This window comes from Mirounga angustirostris, unplaced genomic scaffold (assembly GCF_029215605.1).
Source record: "Mirounga angustirostris isolate CCGP_5_RB_7025 unplaced genomic scaffold, mMirAng1.0.hap1 SCAF_13, whole genome shotgun sequence".
NCBI lineage: Eukaryota > Metazoa > Chordata > Mammalia > Carnivora > Phocidae > Mirounga > Mirounga angustirostris.
The window spans coordinates 55,396,059-55,420,449 of NW_026991721.1; the positions used below are offsets into that span (position 1 = coordinate 55,396,059).

General features: G+C 47.1%; 2 protein-coding genes and 1 pseudogene across 8 annotated transcripts in view; all 3 read right to left on the reverse strand.

The window, feature by feature from the left end:
- Positions 1-698: 698 nt before the first annotated feature.
- DNAJB13 (DnaJ heat shock protein family (Hsp40) member B13) lies at positions 699-14,971 on the reverse strand. The gene is made up of 8 exons (XM_045894421.3): positions 14,852-14,971; positions 8,475-8,578; positions 7,272-7,433; positions 4,744-4,901; positions 3,615-3,728; positions 2,598-2,711; positions 1,664-1,740; positions 699-1,049 (listed from the first exon to the last, which is right to left on the reverse strand). Exons 1-8 carry the CDS (start codon positions 14,917-14,919, stop codon positions 896-898), a joined length of 951 nt encoding a protein of 316 aa, XP_045750377.1. The 5' UTR covers positions 14,920-14,971; the 3' UTR covers positions 699-895.
- On the reverse strand, positions 9,399-13,024 carry LOC135362375 (dnaJ homolog subfamily A member 1-like; annotated as a pseudogene).
- A 7,091-nt stretch (positions 14,972-22,062) lies between the features above and the next one.
- Positions 22,063-24,391, reverse strand: part of PAAF1 (proteasomal ATPase associated factor 1) — a 45,356-nt gene continuing 43,027 nt past the window's right edge. The window contains exon 13 of one of the 7 annotated variants that reach the window (XM_045894413.3): positions 22,063-24,069. In XM_045894413.3, the coding sequence (XP_045750369.1) occupies positions 23,992-24,069 (78 nt within the window). In that variant the 3' untranslated portion in view covers positions 22,063-23,991. The remainder of the gene's footprint in view (positions 24,070-24,391) is intronic. The other 6 variants (XM_045894417.3, XR_010406987.1, XM_045894412.3 and 3 more) reach the window with 6 other exon arrangements.

Sequence of the window (24,391 nt, forward strand, 5' to 3'; positions counted from 1 at the left end):
AAAGTTAAAAAAAGAGCTACCCAACAACCCAGCAATTACACTACTGGGTATTTACCCCAAAGATACAAATGTAGTGATCCGAAGGGGCACCTGCACCCCAATGTTTATAGTAGCAATGTCCACAATAACCAAACTATGGAAAGAGCCTAGATGTCCATCGACAGATGAATGGATAAAGAAGATGTGGTATATATACACAATGGAATACTATTCAGCCATCAAAAAATGAAATCTTGCCATTTGCAACGATGTGGATGTAACTGGAGAGTATTATGCTAAGCAAAGTAAGTCAATCAGAGAAAGACAATTGTCATATGATTTCACTCATATGTGGAATTTAAGAAGCAAAACAGGATCATAGGGGAAGAGAAGAAGAAAAAGACAAAATCAGAGAGGGAGAACAACCATAAGAGACTCTTAATATAGGAAACAAACTGAGAGTTGCTGGAGGGGAGGGAATGGGGGGATAGGGAAACTGGGTGATGGACATTAAGAAGGGCACGTGATGTAATGAGCACTGGGTATTATATGACTGATCTTATATCACTTAATCACTGACCTCTACCTCTGAAACCAATAACACATTATATGTTAATTAATGAATTAAAAAAAAAAAAAAACCCTGGACAAGGACCCAGGTTTTAGGCTTCCTGGGCCCTGCCCTTCCCTCTGCTCCACAAGAAGAGATATATGAAGCTCCTCTCCCTCCAACACAGTCTTCTGGGTGCAACTGGAAGATAGGAAATAAATCTTTATTGTGTCAGTTTAAAAGTCCCATGCCATCCCATCCTCATATCACATCTGTGCAGCAGGCTGGCTCCATTGCACATCCTGAGGCAGGAATGGGATAAGGTCCAGGTAGCCTTCTCCCGTGCTCCAGCCCCCAGCCCACCAGTTATGTCAGCAATGCCTGGCGCAGCATCTGCTTCTTTTGGGGTGTGAGGCGGGTGGGGAACTGGATGTCAAAGAAGATGAAGAGATCTCCCTTCTTAGTGGGGTCCTCAGGTAGTGGCATCCCCTCACCTGGTACCTTCTTGAAATACTTGGGACTGAGACGGGAGGATGAAAGAAGGGAAATTATCACCCTCCCTCCCCGTCCCCCCACCCCCCATAGCACTTTGACAGATCCCATGCTGCCCCTGCTCACATAACCTCAGGCATGGGGCAGTCGGTACCGCTTTCCACCAGGTGGCCCTTTTCAGACACACCAGCGTGGTGGTGGGGGGACTGGCTTGTTCAGACAGCCTGCCCCCTGAGAACCCATTTACACTGAGTATCTAATAGAGGGTTCCAGAACTAGAGGTTCCATCCTGAGTTGGGGTGGGGGTTGCTGAGCTACTGAGTAAAGCTTCCCATGCAGAGGGCCTTTCCTGTAAAGGACTTAAGGGATACAACTCAGAACACTAATGAGAGGTTCAGGAGGAGGAAGGCAACCAAGACTGCCAACACAGGAGGTGGGGGGGCCCTCTGGGCTCTATATTGGCCTCGTGCAAGTTAGAAAAAGGCACTCCATTTACCAGGTGAATGCAGTTGGCCAGAGGTGGGGCTGGATTTCAGTCCTCTCTGGTGGGGACTGAACTGCACCAGGCTGCCCAGGGTGCCACTACCCTCCAAGGCCCAGGCCAGCCTTTCTGCCGACTGGGGCCCAAGCAGATGCACTCACTGGACAATGTCATTGATGGGGATGTTGAGCAGACGATCATCCAGGGTCTTCACCTCCACGGTGCAGCAGGTCAGAGCCTAGGGGACGTGAGGGCCAAAGGTGCGAGTAGGGGAGGTCACCATGGCCATTCTGTTTAGAAGGCACTTTCAGAGCTTATTCAGTGCCAGGCCCTGAGCTCCACCTCAAGGAGACAAAAGGCTGTTCAAGGACTCACAGGAGAGCAAGCCAGGCAACTATCTGCTCTCAGGAGCTCAGTCTGGTAACTAAGATTGATGATGATATGTTTTGATAGAGGGAAGTAAAAGGGTCTGCGAGAGCCAAAGAGAGGCCCCAAAACCATTTTGGAGTGGGACAGGAGGGCTGCACAGTGGTGATAGCAGTTGATCAGGGTGAGAAGGAGCTTAGGTAGACAAGGTGGATATACAGCATTCCATGCAGAGAGCCAAGCACAAACAAGAGTATGGAGGTGTGAAAAATGCACCCAATGGACAGGAGTTGGAGTGCAGGGAAAGAGATCCGCAGGGGCAGAGTGTGGAGGGCCCTGAATGCCATATGAGATGCTGAGACAGGCCTGCGGCACAGTCCAATGAGTACAGGGAAGAGCCTATAGGAAATGCTTGGAAGGGAGGCTGGAGAGCCGCCAAAGGGCTGCTAGGCAGATGCAGGTGCCCACACCCACACTGTGGGAATGAACAGGAGGAGACCAGGTGGCAGGATTGACTGAGTGACTGCCTGCAGGTGGGGTGGGGGAGGGAAGGAAAAGTCTAGGCTGGTGCTATTCCTTACATGGAGGGGCCCTGAAGACAGCCACAAAGATTCTATGTGCACTCATCACGTTCTGAAGGCCTGCCCCACACAGTGGGGGGAGTGCAGAGTGTGGCCAGCTTGCTCACTCTCATCTGCCCACCTCTACTCCTCCACTTTGCCCACTCACCTTGCCCAAGAGAATGGGGTTCACAAAAAGGAGGTTGTTATTCTCCCTGCGGAAGCGAGGGTGTAGCTTCTCCTTTACGATGAAGATGATGTCGGCTGGGATAATGTTGGGGCCCTGGGCAGAGGAGGCCAAGTGTTGACAAGGACTAATTGGCTGTGTGCCACTGGCCAAGTTCCTGCCTCCATGTCTTCAACAAGAGATTAAACTAGGTTTTCTGGAAGGACCTTTACATTTGGTTCCATATCCCCTCCTCTGAGAAGCTTACTCGAGTGAATCCAGCCCCCCCACCCCCGCCCCACCACACTACTTTTCCTCTATTGAGCATGCCCAAAAGGATTCACTCAGCTGGAGGGGGACAGAGCTTCCTCAGGTGGTGGGCAAAACGCTGAGCTGCAAGTTTGGTTTTTTTTTTAACTTTTTTATTCTTATGTTAATCCCCATACATTACATCATTAGTTTTAGATGAAGTGTTCCATGATTCACTGTTTGTGCATAACACCCAGTGCTCCATGCAGAACGTGCCCTCCTCAATACCCACCACCAGGCTAACCCATCCTCCCACCCCCTTCCCCTCTAGAACCCTCAGTTTGTTTTTCAGAGTCCATCGTCTCTCATGGTTTGTCTTGAGCTGCAAGTTTTGAAGACAACTTTCTGCAAGCCTCTGTCCTGCCAAGCATCATTAAGTCACCAAAACTCTGCTAAAGTCTCTTCTGGAAGAGCTCTTGCGCTCTTGCCCTGGGCAAATCCCTTCCCTCTCTGGGCCTGTTTCCTATTCTGCAAAATGGGGAAAAGCCCTGGGCCATCCACTCACAGAGGTATGGTGAGGCTCTGTCGCTTGAAAGGGACTTTGGGGATCATCTCACCCACTCTGCAGACTGGTCTCCCTACCAGACTAGGGCTCACAGGGCAGGAGAAAACATTGCCTCCTTCCCCTTCAGTCTTCCCACCCCATGAGCAAACCCAGGTGACTGAGACCAACTAGGACTGACCCTACCTAGTCAGTTCCCTCCTTCTCACCTGGTCCCCTTCCTTCTCAAAGGTGATCCGTGTGCCCTGCCTCCAACCGGGTTTCACATCAATTGTGAGAATCTTGTCCTTGATGGTAGTGGAGTACCCATCCTCGTTCAGCACCTGCAGCCAGATGGCAGGGGGGGAGGTTTGCTGGGGCTTTCCCGGCTGGCCTCTTCACATGAGAAAGATGTTACAGGGGTTCATTCCTCTAGCAACAGGGAGAACCTTCCCGGAGCCATTCCCACTCTCACCCCATTCACTGGAACCAAGGACTTATAATTCCAGGATGACAGACTATGTCATGGGGCTGGGGCCTGAGATGCCAAGTGGTCACCATGAGTTGATCAAGCCCCCAACTCCAGCCCTAGAAATCACGTGGCCCTGGCCACTAACAAATGCATAGTGAACACATACCCAGGTCCTCTCCCAACCCAGAGGCTCTGGCAGGTCTCTTAATCATGAAGGGAGAAAGACCACAGAGGTCAGCATATCTGAGCATTCCCTATTATGTCATCCATCCATTGCCCAACCAATCACATGCTCAGATGGGTGCCATCTGTGGAAAGCCTGGCCATAGTTGGCATCTCCTCTTCTGGGCGAAGGTGTTAGGAGGCCTTGCTCGTGTGCCTACCATAGGGCTGGGCCATGGGACAGGGCCAACCCAAAAACTGCACCCTGAGGCCCTGAAGGTCTTCAGTCAGACTCTTTGGGGACTGTCCCGCAGCCCACCCTCCATGCCCACACTGTTTCTTCTTACTCATGAGGCTTACACACTGATGAAGCCCTGGGGGTATGGTCTGGTAATGTCCAGAGGGCAGAATTCACAAGAGACTCTACTATTCAAAGCCCAACTTCCCATAGGCATGGGGCTGAACTGAGAAGAAAGGGAAGACTCTGTCCCACTTAGAACATTGGAGAGGAGATTCCTGCACTAGGAAAGAATGGGGCTAATACCTTCAATTGTCCCTTCCAACTTCAGATTCTAGAATTCTATTATCCTAGGTCTCCAAATCTGAGATTTCATGATTCCATCAGAGACCATACCTGAGGTCTCCAGTGAGGACAGGGAGGAGGTTACTTATAAGATTGGAGGGGATAGGTAGTGGCTCCCAGTAGGAGCAAGCCAAGTACTCACCCTTCGGGAGATCTTAATTTTCTTGGTGCAGCCAAAGAATAAGTCCTCCAGGGATAGGTAGAGGTCTCGTTCGATTGGGGGGTCCTGTTTCTTGACCCCTCGGCCCCGGAGCCCCCCAAAGTTCAAATCTACCTCACTTCCTTCTGCATCAAAAAACTCTGCAGGAGGTGGGGAGAGGAGAGGAGTAAGAGAGGCTGTTTCCAGGGACTTGCATGCATAGACACCTCCACACACACCTCTTCAGTCCCCAGCGTCCCATTCCTACCTTGCAGACTCAGATTGTTAGGCCAGGCCAAAAAGTTGTCCTCAATTGCAGATCCAATGACTATCATTCCTTGCCCCTTCCCACTGCTTCATCCCCCTGTTTGGATATTCCCACACTTTCCTGACTCCCTTCCCCCTAAGCTTGGGGAAATACCCCTCAAGGCTGGCTGCCTCAGAAGAGAGAGGAGTGCCCTCTGGTGGTGGCTCCTGGTATGCCAGGAATGACTCTGGCTGTTAGCTTGCTGCTGGGAGGGTCATATGCATCCTAGACCTTCCTACCCTTCCCCAGGCTCCCCTCTCCCTCACTGTCCAGCCCAGCCTAAGACCACTAGAGACCCCAGACTCAAGTTTCTATGAAGTCAGCAGCTGACAAGGGGCTGGGGCAGGGGTGGTTCCTAACAAATTTGAGAGTTCACCAAACTCTTTTTTTTCCCCTCAATCTCTTTTCTCCCTGCCTAGCTCTACACCTGTAACCCCTCTTGCTGCCCCGCCCTTCCATCCCAGTGCAAAGAGCCCTTGTCTCTCGAAGTTGAGTTGTCTCTATGTAGTTGTTTGGTTTCAGTTTTTCTGTCTGTGGGATGGAGTAAGAATGCCTGATCTGCCTTCTACCATTAGGATTAAATAAGATGATGAAGAAGAGCCAAAGGTTGCTGAGAGCTAACTATGCATCAGGGACTGGTTTCAGCTCTTCACACTATTCTCTCACTGGGCAGAGACCAAGGAAAATGCTCACAGTCCCACAGTCCACCTGAGCCCAGGACAATTTGACTCTAGAACCTGCGCCCTGAACCACTATGCTTATTGCTACATGTGAAACCCTTCATAAATTTTGTGAAGTCCGGGGTTGCATCATAATTAAGATTTTTTGTACTCTACCTCTTACGGTTAGTGCCAGGAATGAACGTCACAGGCTAGAAGGGTGCAATGACTTGAGGCTAGGGAGGGCGAGTCCCCACTGTAATGTGTGCCCTGCTGTGAGGTGATAACTAATCGAGAGGCCTGTGAATTACCTGGTCCCCTCTTGTATTACTGAATTCATTTGTTCACCCTGCACCTATGGTGCACCAGACACCCCAGTAGCCAGGTCATAGGAAGGCCTAGTCCCTCGGTCCTGCAGGGAGACAGGACACAAGGACCCCTAGGGTGAAGCACTGAGGCAGTGTAGCTTCTGAGTGCTGCCCGAGGGACCCCAAACCCTGTAGGCGATGCCCCATAAGTTCTGGGTTGGCTCCTCTGAGCTACCTCTTTTCCATGCACGTGTCCCTGGGAGAGACAGGTCCATTGTATGCTTTCAATCTGCAAAGCCCATGTTCATGATGGCTTTATAAAGCCCATTATCTCATTTGATAATGACGGGTGAGGAATGGACTAGTACAGCCATTTAACCGTAAGGAAGCTGAGGTTTCAGAGCGGTGAAGAGATCTGCCCAGAGTCACACAGCTCATAAGTGGCAGTGCGTGGATTTGAAACAGGCCTGACCTCAAGTCCCCTGCTTTGTCCAATCACACATGGAGCTTATGAACTCAGCTTCCTCTAGCAGACCGGTGAAGGCAATGCAGGGTGGGAGGGGTCTCTGAGGTAGACAGGCAGTGAGCTGTAGCTCACTTCTTTTTAACATGGAGAAAAGGAAGAGAGAACTTCTGAAATGCAGAAAGGCATTATATCTAGGGGAAGGGGCCGCAGGGGGACACGACAGGCAGTGACATCGAGCCTCTCTGAGTCACATAACTGGAGTCAGGAAGACAGGTCTGAGGGTTAACTGTCCTTGCAAGATGACCCTGAGCCTCAGAAATCAGCTCTTTGTCAATTTGTTGGGATGTGGGATTATTCACCCATCCATCCATGTACGCATCTGACTAACACACCCCCATACAATGAAACCTGATGCAGCTATTAAAATGAATGAAGTAGATCTGTATATAATACGATATATAATAAGATCATCTCCAAGCTATACTAAGCAAAAAAAATCAGTGTGTACAATATGGTCCTATTTCCTTAATTAGATAAAAGGCTTATGTAAAGATAAATATATGCTCATAAATGCACAGAACATTTCTGGAAGGATACACAAACTGTTAACAGTAAGTGGCTGCTTCTGGAGAAGGAAGAAAGGAATTTATTTCTTCTTTAATACAATTTTTTTTTTACCATGCACTGTATCTATTTCTTAAAGTAAACAAAACAAAAGAATTTGAAGAAAAGAAACCTTTTACAGCTCTGTCCTTTCCCAGTCAGGCAAGTGGGTAGGTGGGGTCTCTTACCACCAAAGGGGTTGTCTCCTCCGAAGAACTCATGGAAAACCTTTTCAGGGTTGCCGTGGAAGACGTAACCAGTTGTCCATGGGGTCTGGGATCCAAACTCCAGAGGAATCCCGCCCTTCAGGCCCTCCTCTCCAAACTTGTCATAGATGCCTCTCTTCACAGCTGTGGACATGTGGCACCTTGAGGAGGGGGCCAGTCTTGGGGACTAAGATAGCTGCTGGGCTGGGAAGCGGGTGGACACAGGGTGGAGAGAAAGGGGCAAAAGCAACCTTATTTCTAAAGTGTCTGTTGTCTGGCATTCTTTGGAGGGAGACCCTAAAAGTTAGGTGTGTAATCTCATTTTGGGTGCATCTAAGTATGGTCCTATAGCCAGGAGGAGAACCGAGTTAGGTGGAGACTTGCTGGGGGCGGTAGGGGAGGGCTGGAGGAGGGATCTAGAGATTAAGGGTCAGGCTACTCTCCTGGAATTTGGCTAAACTCATCATCACAGCTACTGTTTTCTCTGGGGCAGGTAGAATCCTAGTACCTTGAAATTCTAGAATCTAAGAATTCTAGAGCTGCGAAATTCTAGAGCTTTGAAATCCTACAGTCTAAGGACTCTAAAGTCCTGAAAACTTGGGACTAAAGAAACCTTTGTGATCTGGCCATTCTTCTGCACAGGATCTGTGATTAGTCTCCAGGACAAGCCTTCAGGGAGATCCATGCAGGTACTGCCCAGGGCAGAAATGGGGAATCACTTTCTACACTCTTGGTTTCAGGAGATTTCTGAATTACCAGCCTCTCTCTGCCCCTTTATAGATATGCTGTCCTTGGGGAGTTGGAGATGTAGCTACTTGGCAGTCTGGGAAGAGTAACTGGGCATACGCCTCAGCCTCACCTTCCTCCCTTGGCAGCAAGCATCTCACTGTGTGCATCCCTGCAGGGCACAGGGGTTGGGGAGTGCTGTGGGAGACCTGCCCCAGGTCCTGCCCCACTGAGACTGGCTGAGCGGATCAGCTTAATCCAAGGGCTCTCCACGCCACATCAACCTTACCTTGTGACTACTGAGAGAGGCAATTCGTCATGCTGTTTTCTTTCTAAGTTTGTTCAGACACTAGGCAGGGAAGAGGAATGCTTCCTCTCTGTTGGGCCCCCTCAGAAAGCCCAACACCCAGAGACCTAAGGAATAGAGCGAGGGCAGAGGAGATGCGTGGAGTCACTCACGGTCGCTCAGCACATCATAGGCCTCTGCTATTTGCCTGAATGTCTCTGCTGAGGATGGCTCACTGGACTTGAGTGGGTGGTTCTTAAGGGCCAGTTTCCGGTACCTAGAGGGGGGAGGATTCATACAAGTTATAGCAGCTGACACGGGCCTGAGGCGCAGATCATGGCTCGGAGCTGGCTCTGCTGTCCACTGCTCTGATGTTCCCAGCTATAAAATCAGGGCTGTGGTGGCCAAGGCGGCACATTGCTCAGATGCCCTCGAAGAGAACCCAGTGGGGAGAGCACGTAGTTGCCCACCCTGGGTGTTTGTGCTTCGGCTACACTTTCTCAAGCTGCTCCAGCCAGTGCCCAAAGCATGGTGGGGACGTTAGTGCTGGTGCATCCCCATAGGACACAAGACCCCTCCAACCTGCAACCTCTGCCTCAGGTCTCCTGTTGATCGGCCCGGCTGAGCTTTTCCTCCAGACACTCTGCAGCCCTCCCCAGCCAGCTCCCGGGCCACAGGTATCACACCTGCCCTGGGGTCCGAAGGCCCCCGCCGCACACTCCTGCTCCCCCTTCACCCTCACACGTGTTTCCAAATTTCTCGCACATCTAATCCTGTCTTGATGTCCGAACTGACACCTAGGCTTCTTGGGAAGATCGGGTAAAATAAGGCGTCAAAGGGCTGGGTACAGAGAGGCACTCAGCGCATGTCAGGCCCTCTTACTGTCTCCTGCTTCTGTGCTCATTCCTTTCCCGGCTTCCGTAGCTATCCTATCCAGTCCCACCACTCACCAAAGTGTGGGAGATAGGGAGGATAACCACAGGGGACAGTGCTGTAGCCCAAGGCCAGGAGCCCTGAGGGACCCTGACCACCCCTGAGCCTATAGGAGTGAGGCGAGGGAGAAGTTAACGAAATCCCACAGGAGAGTGTGTGGCCGGGGGCCCTTGGCAGGAGTTGTCATCTGCAGTTAAGGAACATAGCCAACCTGAAGGGCCCTCAGAGGAAGGGAGCTGGGTATAAATACCCCAGCCCCACTCTCCTCTCCTCCCTCCCGATCACCTGCCTTGGGCTCTCTTTAGCCAGATGCATCAGCAAGTCTGAGGGCCAGGGCGCCTATTGATGCAGTTCAGAGGGCCCAGCTTCCAGCGCAGAGAGTAGGGTGCAGAAGGGTGGGGAGTGGGTCTGGAGGAGCCAAAAGAGGGCATCAGTGCAGCCCCCTGAGTGGCTCAGTACAAATCTGACCGCATGTCAGAGTGCTGTGGGTCAGAGTGCAGCTCCTCAGCCTGGCTCACATCTTCTAAGCTGGTGACCCCTTCTGCTCCTTCTCTTCGCACTCCACACACTATCTGTACGCAAGCTCATCTGTCCTGAGGCTTTGAGTACCACTCACTCGCTGACCACTCCCAAATCTCTGAAACCAGGCCACTGAGCTTCAGACTTCTGTATCCAGCTGCCATCTTGGTATCTCCTCTCCAATGTCCCACAGGCCCCACAAACTCAATGAGCCCAAATACAAACACATTTTCACTCCCCATTTTTTTGCCCACTTTCCCAGGCACTGCAGCCAAAAAGCTGAGCATTATCAACTCCCAGGTTCTTCGTCCTCTCCACCCCCAGCCCACCCGTCACCAAGGCACATCAGCTTTCCTTTCTCCCCAATGTTCTCTCCTTGCCTCTTCATCCCTACAACCATGGCTTCTTGTTTCTAGTGTTCCCCCTTTCCAGGCCTTTCAGTGTGCTGTCCCCTGACCAAGTCACTCTCCGGCCTAAATCCTCCACTGGTTGGTTCCCCTTTGTCTTCAGCATAAAATCCAAATCTCTCTAAGATTCAAGCCTCTTCTTCTCTCTCTGGCCTTCTCACTCACTGCTCTCCCTCCCCACTCCCATGACCTCTCCTGACCTTCTGACCAGGCTCCAAACTCCCCACACCGCATTGCTCATGTCTTTGACATTCTATTCCCTTCACCTGTAACACTCACCCCTCTCCAGTCCCTCCCATTTCCCACTGGCACGTTTTCATTCATCTTTCAACACGCAGCTCAGGGGTCAACACCTCCAGGATGCCTTCCCTAACAGCAGCCTCCCTTCTGGGTTAGACTCCCCTTCCCGCATCCCCAGTGCCTTCGATCCCTCAACTTAGCACTCGGTGCTCCAACTGTTTGTTGACTGGCTTGTCTCTCCCACTAGCGTGGGTTCCTTGAGTTGCTATGTCTAGTTCTGTCGCTGATGCCTAGCACTGAGCAGCAGGGAGTAAATGAATGACCCAAACTGTCCCACAAGGCAGCGCATCTCACTGCTCTGACTCTAAGGCAACATTTCATCTTACTGAGTGAGCTCAGCGGTCCTGTGACTCTGAAGGTCCTGACTCGCCCCCGGAGGCCTTACAGAGAGTATCTGTTTTGTCTACCTTTGGAGACTTGAAGACAATTGTCATGACCTCCCTGAGGCTTTGAAACCAGCCCTTCTCAGGTCCAAAGGTCAAAGTCAGTTATGAGGAGAACTGCAAGTAAATTCTATCAGTGAGTAAAAGTAAGTAGGTTTGAGAAGAGTTCCATTTTCATATAAACTTGAGTGGTTGTCAGATTTGCCTGGCAGTGCCATCACTGTTTTCCGGAGTGGGCAAGATGGCGTGGAGGCACACCTCAGATGCAGCGGCCAAACCGAGTGAGAGATACTGAGAAGGTAAACAGCTAGGCAATCAGGAATCATCGTGGTGCTTTTCTTCATTATATACATTCAGCATTTGAGGGGGGAGGTCAAACTCTAGGTACTCCTGTATGGGACTCATCTCTTAAAGCTGTTACAAGAGAGAAGAGTTAAGAGCCATTGTTTGAAATACGTGTGGTTCTTTAAACCACTTTTTTTTTTTGGAGCTTTTATATTTGAGTTTATTCTTCATTTAACTTTTAAAACACTACTATAGTTGAATATTAAAACAAAAACAATAGCAAGTAGTGAGCTATGATTATAGCCCTTCACTCATTCACTACTGCATATGAAATGCCAGCAGTGTTATTCACTGGCCCCATTAAGAGGTCTGACACTGAACACCACCCCTGGGATAATGTTCATCATCCTCATAGGCTTCCCCATTATAATGGCGCCATCCTTCCTGATTTGGATCAAAGTCCACCAGTTCTACCTGGTCCATTTCATCAGTCTCTTCTACTTCCTTCCTCTCAGGCAGGAGTTTTTTCCAGCAAAGAGAGTTTATCAGGAGAGAGAAAGCCATTCTCAGGAAAGTTTACCTTAAATTCAATGATTAGGCGACCCTTCTCATATGGTCTATGATATATTGGCATGCCTTCATTTAGCACACACTTGATATCTCCATGCTTGACAATGTGACCTGGATGAGAGGTGATGACGATGGTTCGGTTGTCAAGAGTAGATATTGGCTTTTACAAGCCGCACCACACTTCAAACAGCTGTATGTCCATACACATGTAAAGGTCTTCTCGCCGAGTAAAAACAGCACGGTCCTTCTGATCTAAAACAAGGTTCCAGTCCTGGTTCTTGGTCTCCTTCACCATGGAATGTTATCTTCTGGCCATCCTTCATACCTTTGTCAATATGAACTTCTAGAATCTACTTCTCTTGAACTATCTTCCTTCCATTGCAGCTTTTACATCTATCTTTAGGACTGATCCGTTCCCCATGGTCCTGGCGCTCCATGCACACGGATTGAATTTGCTGAACCATTCCAGGTCCTATCTGATGAACTCTTATTTGCATTCCAGTACCTCAGCAATTGGGACAACATTTGGCTCCTTTCTTTCCACCTCAGCCTTCACATTTATTGCAAATCACATTCTTTTGCAGAGCTAGTTTTTTCTTGTTGCACCATTATATAAATCTTCTAAGGTTACTGAGAGCTGATGCACAACATTTTTACCTCTCCTTTCTCTCTGCATCCTTCCTCCTCCTCCAAAAAACATATCAAAGATGTCCATGGGGGAGCCAAAACCACCACCAGCTCCACCTTCTTTAATTGCCTGTTCTCCTTTGTCATATAATTCCCTTTTCTTTGCATCAGAGAGTACTTCGTAAGCTTGAGAAATCTGTTTAAACTTCTCTCCTTCATTTGGATTCTTATCAGGGTGGTACTTCAAGGCCAGTTTCCTGTAGGCCTTTTTCAATTCCTCTTGGGTGGCATTGGGTTTGATCCCCAAAACATCATAGTAAAGTGGTTTCTTTCACCATTTTCTACAGCCAGTGAGAGGGCTGAGGCCGGTGTGGGGGAGCGGGAAGGAGCTTGTTGCTGGGCACAGCTTGGGCAGCTGCCGCTCCTCCGAATCTCACCGAGCATTCTGGAAAGTTCCCTTAATCACTCTTTGTATGACACGGTTTTTGCTGCAAATGATTGCTAGGCATTTCATGTTCATTATCTCATATAATCCCATGTCAATACCACAACAACCCTTATAATTATTATTTTTAAAAGAATTTTATTTATTTGAGAGAGAGAGAGTGAGAGAGCACAAGCGGGGGGAGCGGCAGAGGGAGAGGGAGAAGCAGACTCCCCGCTGAACAGGGAGCCCAATGTGGGGCTCAATCCCAGGACCCTGGGATCATGACCTGAGCCGAGGCAGACGCTCAACCCACTGAGCCACCCAGGTGTCCCAACCCTTATAATAATTATTTTAGAGATGGAAAAACTGAGGCTCAGAGAGGTTAATTTGTCCATGTCACACAGCTAGCAGATAGGAGAACCTGGATTCAGACCTGGGTCTTCCCAGTATTTAACTTTGGCTTATCTTTCTGCACTCTAACTCCTTGTGACCTCTCCTCAGATGGCTCCCACTGGCCAAGGAGATGCTCTGAACAGTGGGTGACATCACATGCTGTCCTGAATTGTTCTGTAATTGTCTCATGAGTTTGTGTCTTGTTTCTCCAGCCACATTGTAGACTCTCTCCACTTAACCCCACATAAATGCCCTATAGGACCTGGCCCACAGTAGGCCTGGTGTCTGGATACTGGTTCTGCCATTTACTAGGCACATGGCCTTGGGATAAAAACCATACCTACCTCTCAGGGTTGTTGTGAAGACTAAATGAAATAATGATGGAAGGTTCTCAGAACAGAATCTGTACGTTCAAGAAATGTATCACTACCCAACCTTAACTGACTGTATTATCACAGATTCCTCCCTTTTTCTTTACCTTCCAATGATCCCATTAATAGCTAAGTCCATTCTCTCTCCTCTCTCCAGCACACTGTTCTGCTTCAAGTTTCATCTTTTTTCTTTTTTTTTTTTTTTTAAGATTTTATTTATTTATTTGCAAGAGAGTGAGTGAGTGAGAGCGAGAGCATACAAGCAAGGAGAGGGGCATGGGGAGAGGGAGAAGCAGGCTCCCCCCTGAGCAGAGAGCCCGACGTGGGACTTGATCCCAGGACCCTGGGATCATGACCTAAGCCGAAGGCAGACGCTTAACCAACTAAGACACCCAGGTGCCCCTAAGCTTCATCTTCTGCCTTGATTATCACGACAGCCTTTGAAGGGGTTTCTCTCCTTCTAAAATAAGCTTCCACAGCACTCTGTACTTCCTCTTCTGTAACACTCATCACACTTATGACTTACTCAACATCTGTATTCATCAACAAAATTAAGCTGTGTATCTGCTTGATTCATGATTATATCTCCAGCTGCTACCACTGCACCTAACCATAGGGTAGGCACTCAATAAATATTCATCAAAAAAACACATCTTTTTTTTGAGAGAGAGAGAGAGAGAGAGCATGTGTGCGAGCAGAGTGGGGGGGTGGGAAGCAGAGGGAAAGGGAGAGAGAGAATCATAAGCAGGCTTGGAGCCCAGTGTGGAGCCTGGACGCGGGGATCAATCTCATGACCCCGAGATCATGACCCGAGCCGAAATCAAGTCAGAAGCTTAACCGACTGAGCCACACAGGTGCCCCCCAAAAACACATTTTTTCAGAAAAATGTGCTGATTTCTGTCCTAGACTTTCTTGGAAATGGACCACAAAGTCCCCAGGACCTGATCAAAGTATTGAGAAATGCAGTTCAACATCAAAAACTCATCTGATGGCCAGAATAAAATGTGAAACACATCCATCTGGTCAGGTCACTCTCCTTTTCTCAATCTTTTGGTTCTCCATAATCAGAATAAAGTTCAAATGTCTCCTTTGTCCCTATTTTTATTGCTAGAAAAACCAGGATACCCAGGAGGGGAGACAGGGCATAGGGGGTAAAGGATGATGGATTGGGAACTCTGACCCAGCCCAAACCCATGCTATAGGTATGCACGAAGCAAGAGAAGGAACAAGGTTTACCTTGCCTGCCCTAAGCTGTTCAAGAAAGCTCAATTTGGAAGAGAGAAAGGTGGGGACTTCCTGGCACACCCCTAAAGCCTCACTCCCGCCTCAACTTACGCCTTCTTGATCTGGGCATCCTCTGAATTGCGAGTGATCTGGAGCACCGAGTAATAATCCTGGCCCATGGCTGGCTGGCAAGGCACTCAGTCGTTGTATAAACCCGGCTTGAAGGAGGGCTGTTAGTCTGCATTCTCTGGTTGCTCCTGACAACCGCACAGGGGCACTCTGGGAGTGGTAGTCCTTCCTGTCTAAGCAAACCACCGCTCAGTTCCGCCTCACAGAAGAGCCAATAGAAGAATTAGAAGAATAGGGGCTGATTCTGTGACCCTGATAAAGGTCACTCAACTCAGAAACTCTCAACTCAGTTTTTCAGAACGGGGGCGCCTGGGTGGGACAGTCGGTTGAGGGTCCGACTCTTGGTTTCAGCTCAGGTCATGATCTCAGGGTCGGGAGATTGAGCCCCACTGGGGCTCCAGGTTCAGTGCAGAGTCAGAGTTGGCTTGAGACTCTTTCTCCCTGTCGCCCTGCCCCTCCACCCTCCCAACACTCTCTCTCTCAAAAATAAATAAAATCTTAAAAAAAAAAAACTTTTCAGAACAAATGCATTTAGCTGACTTTTTAAAAATTTGTTTTAAATTTTAGAATAGTTTTAGATTTTCAGAAAAGTTGGGAAGACAGTATAGAATTCCCATATACCCCACATCCAGTTTCCTGTATTATTAATGGCTTACATGAGTCAGGTATATTTGTCACAAATAACAACCAATATTGATACATCAAGGGTTTTTTTTAATGTTCAATTTAGTGATATTTATTATTAAGTTTTATTTTAATTCCAGTATAGCTAACATGCAGTGTTATATTAGTTTCAGGTGTACAATACAGTGATTCAACAATTCCATACATCACCTGGTGCTTATCACAATTAAGTGTACTCCTTAATCCCCATCACCTGTTTCACCCATCCCTCCACCCACCTCCCCTTTGGTAACCATCAGTTTGTTCTCTATAGTTGTTGATTATTTCCTCCAGATACATCATTTATAATGGAAGCACATACTTTATTCAGATTTCCTAGTTTTTAACTAATGTCTTTTTTTCTATTCCAGGATCCCAACCAGGATACCACATTACATTTAGTTGTCATGTTTTCTTAGGCTTCTCCTGGCTAAAACTGTTTCTCAAACTTTTCTTGTTTTTTGATGACTCTGATAGTTTAAGGAGGACTGGTCACGTATTTTGTACAATCTCTCGATGGGATTTGTTTGATGTTTTTCCTTACGATTAGACTGAGGTTAGGGGCTTCTGGAAGGAAGACCACGGAGGTGAAATGCCATTCTCATTCCATCATATCAACATGACATCACTGGTAATGTTGACCTTCACCTGCTGAGGTAGGTGTTTTTCAGGTTTCTCTCCACTGTAAGGTTACTTTTGCTTCCTCCTTTCTGGATTGTACTCCTTGGAAGGAAGTCATTTCATGGCCCACCGTTAAAAATTGGGGAATTCTGCTCTACCTCCTTGAGGGCAGAAGCGCCCTGTTTTCCACATCCCACATCCAATCAGTCACTAAGCTTGGTCCATTTTACCTCTTAGGCACCTCTCAAGCCTCTTCCTCCTCAGAGCCATGGTCTTGCTTTGGCTTTAATCTTTCAGCAAAGCCACTCCAACTTCTCACTTTCCTGCCCACCTTGCCTCTACCCTGCCAAGACCATACTCCACATTACCCAAAGTGAATCCAAACTGCTGACCCTGGCACACAGGCATTCAGTGATCTGCTCCTGCCCTACCTACCCTAATCTCTCACCCCAGGGCACACCAACCCCCACTGCTCCTTGCTTCTCAGACGCTTGAGCATGAAAAAGCATGCTTGCAATTGCTCCAACTAACCATTCTCTCATTCACCTCCGGGGCTACCTCTCCTCAGACCCTCCAGACTACATACACCACTGACCCTGGCTTTGACCAAGCTAACTCTTATTTTGTTTTTCTTATTAAGAAGTTTGTATGCACAAAAAAGCAGCATTAGAATATTCCTTATTGAAGGAATGTTGCCCCTGTGTGCCCCTCTCTGTTTAGTATTCTTTTGTTTTTATTTATTGTTTCACTACTATGCATCTCTTGTGGTGTACTTCTGTGCTTGTAAATATTTAACCAGCTCACCAGAAGGAAAAAAATAGCCCTGATTTGTAGCATTTGCCAGTTTCTCCCAACCTGTTACAACCAGCTCCAACACACTACTGCATGTATTCCGAACATATTTGTTTTCATGGTTTTGAACTTTATATAAATGGAATCAGTTATGCAAATGGTATGTATTTGTGTGTGTGACTTATTTGCACAGAGGCTGTATAGCATTCTCTGTTGATGCTGAACATTTGGGTATGTGCATCAACTTTGCAAGGTAATGTCAGTTTTCTGATGTGGTTATTCTAAATTACGATGGCAAAACAGCATTGTCTGAGAGATCCCTTTTGCTTTACATCCTCACCAATTCTTGATGTCAAGTTCTTAATTTTCTTTTAAAGTACATGTATACATGTATACATATACACATATACGTGTGTGTGTGTGTGTGTATGTATTTTAAGTAGGCTCCATGCCCAACGTGGGGCTTGAACTCACAACCCTGAGATCAAGAATTGCATGCTCTACCCACCGAACCAGCCAGGCACCACTGATGCCAAATTTTTTTTTATAACTTTTTTTTTTTTTGAGATTTATTTATTCCTAAGAGACAGAGAGAGAGAGGCAGAGGGAGAAGCAGGCTCCCCACTGAGCAGGGAGCCCAATGCGGGACTCGATCCCAGGACCCTCAGATCATGACCTGAGCCGAAGGCAGATGCTTAACCGACTAAGCCACCAGGCGCCCCTCTTTTGACCATTTTTCTACTGGGCTCTGTGTGTGTGTGTGTGTGTGTGTGTGTGTGTGTGAGAGAGAGAGAGAGAGAGAGAGAGAGAGAGACTCTTTATGTTTTATATTTCTTTGTTGAAAATATATAAAATACAAACCCCTTTCACTTTGGAGCTTGTGTTTTTACCATTTTTTTTAATGGGGTAGAACTTAACCAATCTTTTCCTTTTTGGTTATACTTTTTGTGTCTAGTTTAAGAAATATTCTCTGTAGAGGGTCATAAAGATCTTCACCTATATTTTCTTGAGAGTCCATTTCACTCTTAAGCCTTTAATCCACCTAGAACTTTTTTTTTAATATGGTACAAGGTAGCATCATTTTCTTATTTTTGATATCCTATTGTCCCAGAACCATTTATTTAACAGTCCTTTGTTTCCCTACCAATCTGTATTGACTGCTGTGTTACATATAAAGTTTCCATATATGCGTGGGTTTTTATCTGGACTACTGTTCCACTGGTCTTTCCCTGCCAATGCCACACTGTAACCCTTCCTTTTCTCCTCCTCCTCCTTCTTCAGGAGCATCTTTTCTAAGTACTACTCCTTTATTCCTCTCAAATGTAAATTCTTTCTTTTTTTTTTTTTTAAAGATTTTATTTATTGGGCGCCTGGGTGGCTCAGTTGGTTAAGCGACTGCCTTCGGCTCAGGTCATGATCCTGGAGTCCCGGGATCGAGTCCCACATCGGGCTCCCTGCTCAGCGGGGAGTCTGCTTCTCCCTCTGACCCTCCCCCCTCTCATGTGCTCTCTCTCATTCTCTCTCTCTGAAATAAATAAATAAAATCTTAAAAAAAAAATAAAAAGATTTTATTTATTTACTTGACAGAGACAGATAGCAAGAGCAGGAACACAAGCAGGGGGAGTGGGATCATGACCTGAGCCCAAGGCAGACGCTTAATGACTGAGCCACCCAGGCGCCCTGTAAATGTGTTCTTAAGAAAGGATCTAGGGGCACCTGGATGGCTCAGTGGGTTAAATGTCTGACTCTTGATTTCGGCTCAGGTTTTGATCTTGGGATCCTGAGATCGAGCCCTGAATTGGGCTCCACCCTGGACATGGAGCCTGCTTAAGATTCTCTCTCTCTCGGGGTACCTGGGTGGTCCAGTCAGTTAAGCGTCCAACTCTTGGTTTTGGCTCAGATCGTGATCTCAGGTGGTGAGATTGAGCCCCGAGTTGGGCTTGAAACTTGAATTTTTCTCTCCCTCTCCCTCCCCACCCCCTGTCTAAAATAAATAAATACATCTTAAAAAAAAAGATTATCTCTCTCCCCCTCTCCCTCCCTCCCCTCTTAAAAAAAAGAGAGAGAAAAGAAAGGATCTAATGTCAGTCAGATGGGGAAAGAAGAGGGCTACATTTTAAACCTCATCTCTGTGAATGAAAACGCTGGGTCCCTTGATGGCATTTCAGATACTAGTGACTGAGATATTTAAGAAATTTCCTGGGTCCTCTGAAACCACACTATTATAGAGGAAGACCTGCTTTAAAGTCGCTATTTTATATTATTTGAGGCCTACTTTAGGTATATTTGGAGGAGTTAAAACACACTTCTGGAGTTGGGCCAAATGACAGAGAACTCAATTAGAGCTAAGAAGTAAACTGCAGGTTTGGGGTAAGTTGAGTGGTCAGCCAGGAAAACCAGCCCTACCTGGGGCCGATGGAACCCTCTTTGGCTGTCCTGGGCACAGAGGGAAGCCGGCTGAGCCTCTGGAGTGGACTATGATAGACGTGGTTGAGTATTTCACTGAGGCTGGCTTCCCCGAGCAGGCAACAGCTTTTCAAGAGCAGGAAATCAATGACCAGTCTTTACTGCTCATGCAGCGCACTGATATGCTGACTGGCCTGTCCATCCAGCACTACATCAACGTGCTGCAGCAAGGCCACTTTGAGGACCCCGATGGCTTTCTAGGCTGAGCACCCAGCCTTCCCCCCTGCCCCAACCCATTCCAGCCCCCATCTCCCCAAGACCCCCAGAGTCCAGGAGCTAGAGGGGGACACCCTCAGCCCTCATAACATATTCCAGTGAGGGGCTTTCCTTCCTACTCATCTCTTCCCTGTGTTTCCCCAGCATACACACATTTGGCCCCCAGCACATCCTGTACTCCTTGATAGAGGAGTGTGGGGTGGGACAGGGCCTGCTCATTGCACCCCAGGAGGCCAACCCCCCCCAGGTCTAGGACATTTGGGGGAAAAAACGGGGGCTTCCCATCTCCCCTAGATCTTCTTCAGTTCAGCCAGATATTTCCTATATGTTTTGTTCTGCTTGTTCATTTTGGTGGGTGGCCTTTCCTCTCTCCCCCACCACCCATGCCCTAACCAGGTCTGCCCCTGGCCTCCGGCCCTGGGAGCAGCTGGAGTGGGGTCCCTGTGTCTTCCCTAACCCTCTCCTTTCTTTCTGTTGTTGTCACTCCAGCTGGCCGTATTGCTTTTTAATATTGCACTGAAGGTTTTTTAAATAAAGTTAAAAAAAAAAAAAGTTGGTCAGAAAGCAACCATGCTGTGCTCACTTCCCATTTGCATGACCGAAGCAAGTTTACTTAATGGCCCCAAGTCCGTTTCCTTGAATAAATGGGATTATTAACATAAACCCCACCACAGGGCAGGTGTGAAAATATTAAATACAATTATACAAAAGCATGTATATCACATAGAAAATGCATCCTTAGCATTGAGGCAGTAGTCAGAGCCCAAGTTCCAAATCCTATCTGTTATCTACTAGTTTTATGACCTTAAAAAATGATTTCTTAGCCACAGTTGCCTATTTGTAAAGTGAAAATATGGCATTATTTTCTATTTTTTGCATTTCTGAGCTTTCTTGTGGGTTTTAATTTGCATTTAACTACAGGAATTGAGCGTCTTTTCATGTATATTGGCCTTCTTTTTTTTTACTTATTACCAGAAAAAAATGTTATTAAAAATTAAACCCAGAGGGTTAGGGGAAGGCCTTGTTCAGCATGGGACTGGCTGAGCTGAACACAGGAACAAGGAGACTCTAGCTGAGGTACAGCACGTGTGCAGGGGCTGGGGTAAAAGGGAAGATGGCCTGTGTGGTTGCCAGACTGTTCACTCACAGAGGTACTGAGCAAGTGAAATATTGAGAATTATGGCAGCTGAGTTTCTCACTGTTGGAGGAAGGAGATTTATATTCAGAAGGCTAGAATAATCTCAGTGGAGTTGGATTGGAATTAGGGGACTTCAGTGTGAACCCATAATTTTTAATATATATATAGAATGAGGGATGTAAAAATGGAAATTCCGTATCAGAATACTGTCCACTGATAGGGCCTAGAAACAATAACATCCTAGTAGTAAAGAGTATACATAGAGTGCCCAGATCTTGATATCCAAATGCCATGCTCCACTAAAAGGAACCGGAGCTATCTAGACAAATGACTGATTCCAGGACTGAGATGGGAAAGTATAAGATGAAACTTGAATATCTTGTGGTATCAGAAAATATGGAAGCACTAAAAGAATGCTATTAACGTGTCAAAAGGACATAAGATCCAGATGCCTCGGTGGCTCAGTCAGTTAAGCGTCTGCCTTTGGCTCAGGTCATGATCCCAGGGTCCTGGGGTCGAGTCCCACGTCAGGCTCCCTACTCAGCAGAGAGTCTGCTTCTCCCTCTCCCTCTGCCCCTTGCCCTGCTAATGCTCTCTCTCACTCACTCTCTCTCTAATAAATAAAATCTTAAAAAAAAAAAAGAAAAATTAAGAATAAAAATATAAAATATATCCACAAAGAGACATGTTCAAGAAAAAGAAATCTTTACTCTGCAAGGCTATTGTGAGGACTGTGCCCAGCACGGAGCATATGCTCACTGGTGGTGGATGCCACTGCCAGTTTCCAGATCTGAGAAATAGACGCACTTCTCACAAGAAGTCACCAGGGGGCGTCTGAAAGCCAAGAAACAAAGTCCAGCTTGCCTGAGCCTGTACTGCTGCAGATGGGGGTTGACCACCCTTCCTCACCCAGAATGCACTCCTCCACCCAAAAGGGGGAAAAAAAAGCTTTATCTGCTAACACTGGGGAGATTCCATCCACAGCAGACAAGGCTTTGGGCCACCTGAGAGCTAGCCTGTGTCCTTCTGTTTGGATCTGGATTTCAGGGCAGCTGTCAAGGGTCACTGCATCCATTACAACCAGGCGTACCAACGCTGGAGACCTATGAAAAGGGGCTTATGGATGTGATGGCAGTGAAGAGCGAGTCCTTGAAGAGGAACTCACAGACATACCTGCTGTGTGAACTCAGCCATATCCTCCTTCATCCTGTCTTCTTCATCTGACTTTTTTTTTTTAAAGATTTTATTTATTTATTTCAGAGAGAGAGAATGAGAGAGAGCACATGAGAGGGGGGAGGGGCAGAGGGAGAAGCAGACTCCCTGCTGAGCAGGGAGCCCGATGCGGGATGCGGGACTCGATCCCGGGACTCCAGGATCATGACCTGAGCTGAAGGCAGTCGCTTAACCAACTGAGCCACCCAGGCGCCCTTCATCTGACTTCTTAGAGGTTCTCTCCAGACCTCCTCGGATCCAATATTTCTGAGCTCTGCAATATGTCCCTTTGGGTCTACCTGACCTTATCACAAATCACCCCTTAAATGGAACTGGTCTAGTCCCAGAGGTCTCATGACCATGTGGTGTAGTGGAAGGCACAGGTCTTGGAGACTAAGCAAGGTCCAAATCAAGGGTCTGGTACTTAATTTCTCAAACCTCGGTTTCCTTATCTATAAAACAAAATAATTCCATATCCTTTTTAAGAGTGTTGTTGGGATTAAATATATAAATATAGTCCCTTGTATAGCATAGATGCCCAGTAATACTCAATGACTAACAGTATTTTGTTTTCACAATTTAGGCATATACAACAGGTAGAAAAAAATGGATTTAAAATTAAGATAAACTGTGTTAAAGTTTCTGTTCCTTATGACCCTTGGCCAATCAATTCATCTGAGTCTCACTATCTGCATATCATAGTGAGGTTATAAACATTACGTGAGAATATACCTTTAAGACTGCTGCGAATCATACTGTTACCCCAGCAAGAAATTGACTTCTTCCCTTAAATAAATCCAGACCTTAGCCTACATTGCTCAGCTCAAGTGCTGTATCATCCAAGAAACCCTTTCTCTAGTAATCTCTAAAATATAAAACTCTGGAAAGTGTTAAAAAGAACAATGAAGGTCTAAATGTACTGAGAAAGAAAGAACTCAAGAGATTCTAAGTGAAAATAAAACACGTAGTACGTGCATTATGACTCTTATATTTAGGGGAAAAAAAAGAGGTGACCATGTTATACCCTTGCTTAAAACTCTTCCGTGGGTTTCTTGCCAACCAAATGAAATTCAGGCTCCTTACCTGGTACTCAAGCACCTTCACTATTTGGACCCTGCCAACCTCTCCAGCCTCATCTTCTAAAGACCAGCCTCACCATCCTATGAGCACTGGGTTCCAACTATGACTTAAAATGCCCTTTACTATCTCTTCCTCTAGGTCTCAAACTGTAGCATGCATCAGAATCACCTGGCCAGCTCTACCCAGAGAATTTCTGATTTGGGGCTGAGGTGGGGCCTAGGAATTTCTATTTCTAACAAGTTCCCAAGTGATACTGATATGGCTGTTAAGGGACCACACTCGGACGGCCACTGCTTTTACAATGACAGGATTCAACTTTATCACCCGTACATGGACCAGTCAACCATATCACTTTGCCTAGGATTGAAAGTCCCATGTAGCAGAAAACCCCTCAGACCAAGGAAAACTGAGACAGTTGGCTTCCCTACCTGTATAAGAACCTTTCCCAGATTGCTGCTTAAGGGATAGTTACTGCTAACAAGCAGTCTTTCTCTGTGGCCAGGCCAACAGAAGTGCCTGAGAAAGGAGTTCCATCAACTTGAATGGCTTTTTGCTGGAGTAAGAATATTTAACAAAGTTTTTCAAATTCAGACTCCAAATACATTCTCTTTATTTCCTTCAGAGAACAAGCTTTAGTCCTCTGATTGTAAACACTTAACACAATGGTGTGAGATCAAACTGTAAGCATCCATATCATGGCCTGCTGTTGGGGTGAGGGTATATAGGGAGCATGTGTGAGCTTCTTCTTTAGTTTACTGTAGGTCTTTTCATGGAATGATACTTCCACATGGGCCAATGCAGCTGATTTTCTGTGACTTCCAAAGGGTGCCCCAAACAATAAGGGGCCATGGTCCTTGAGAAGGACTGATGATTATTTTGCTCTTTGTCGATTAGGGCCAATTTTTTCATTAACTGGGAATCCTTTTCCAAGGAGTCAGAGATCAGAGAGCTGATAGCGTCGCACAAGACCATCTCGACAGCATGTGTAGATCTGCTTCTCCCATGTGGCAACCTGGAACACAAGAGTTCACAGCTCAAAGGAAGCCTGGGAGTCTTCCATTTCAAACAGATAGAGCCTTGTCATTGATCCCCATTAGTACAAGTGAGTCTAAGAAGCTCTGCTGACTCCAAAGACAAGAGAAGAATTAGATCCATGGTAGGTATAGCCGGCTAGGATCCACGGCACTTATGAGTCCAGAACAGAGAAACTAATCAGCCAAGTAGAGAGCAGGCCCATTAGTGTGGTGCATAGCTGAGGGCGAGGGTCTGGACCTGGGAAAGGAGATGATCCATAGATGGGCTAGCGTATCCCTGAACCTTGTAAAATTATATTC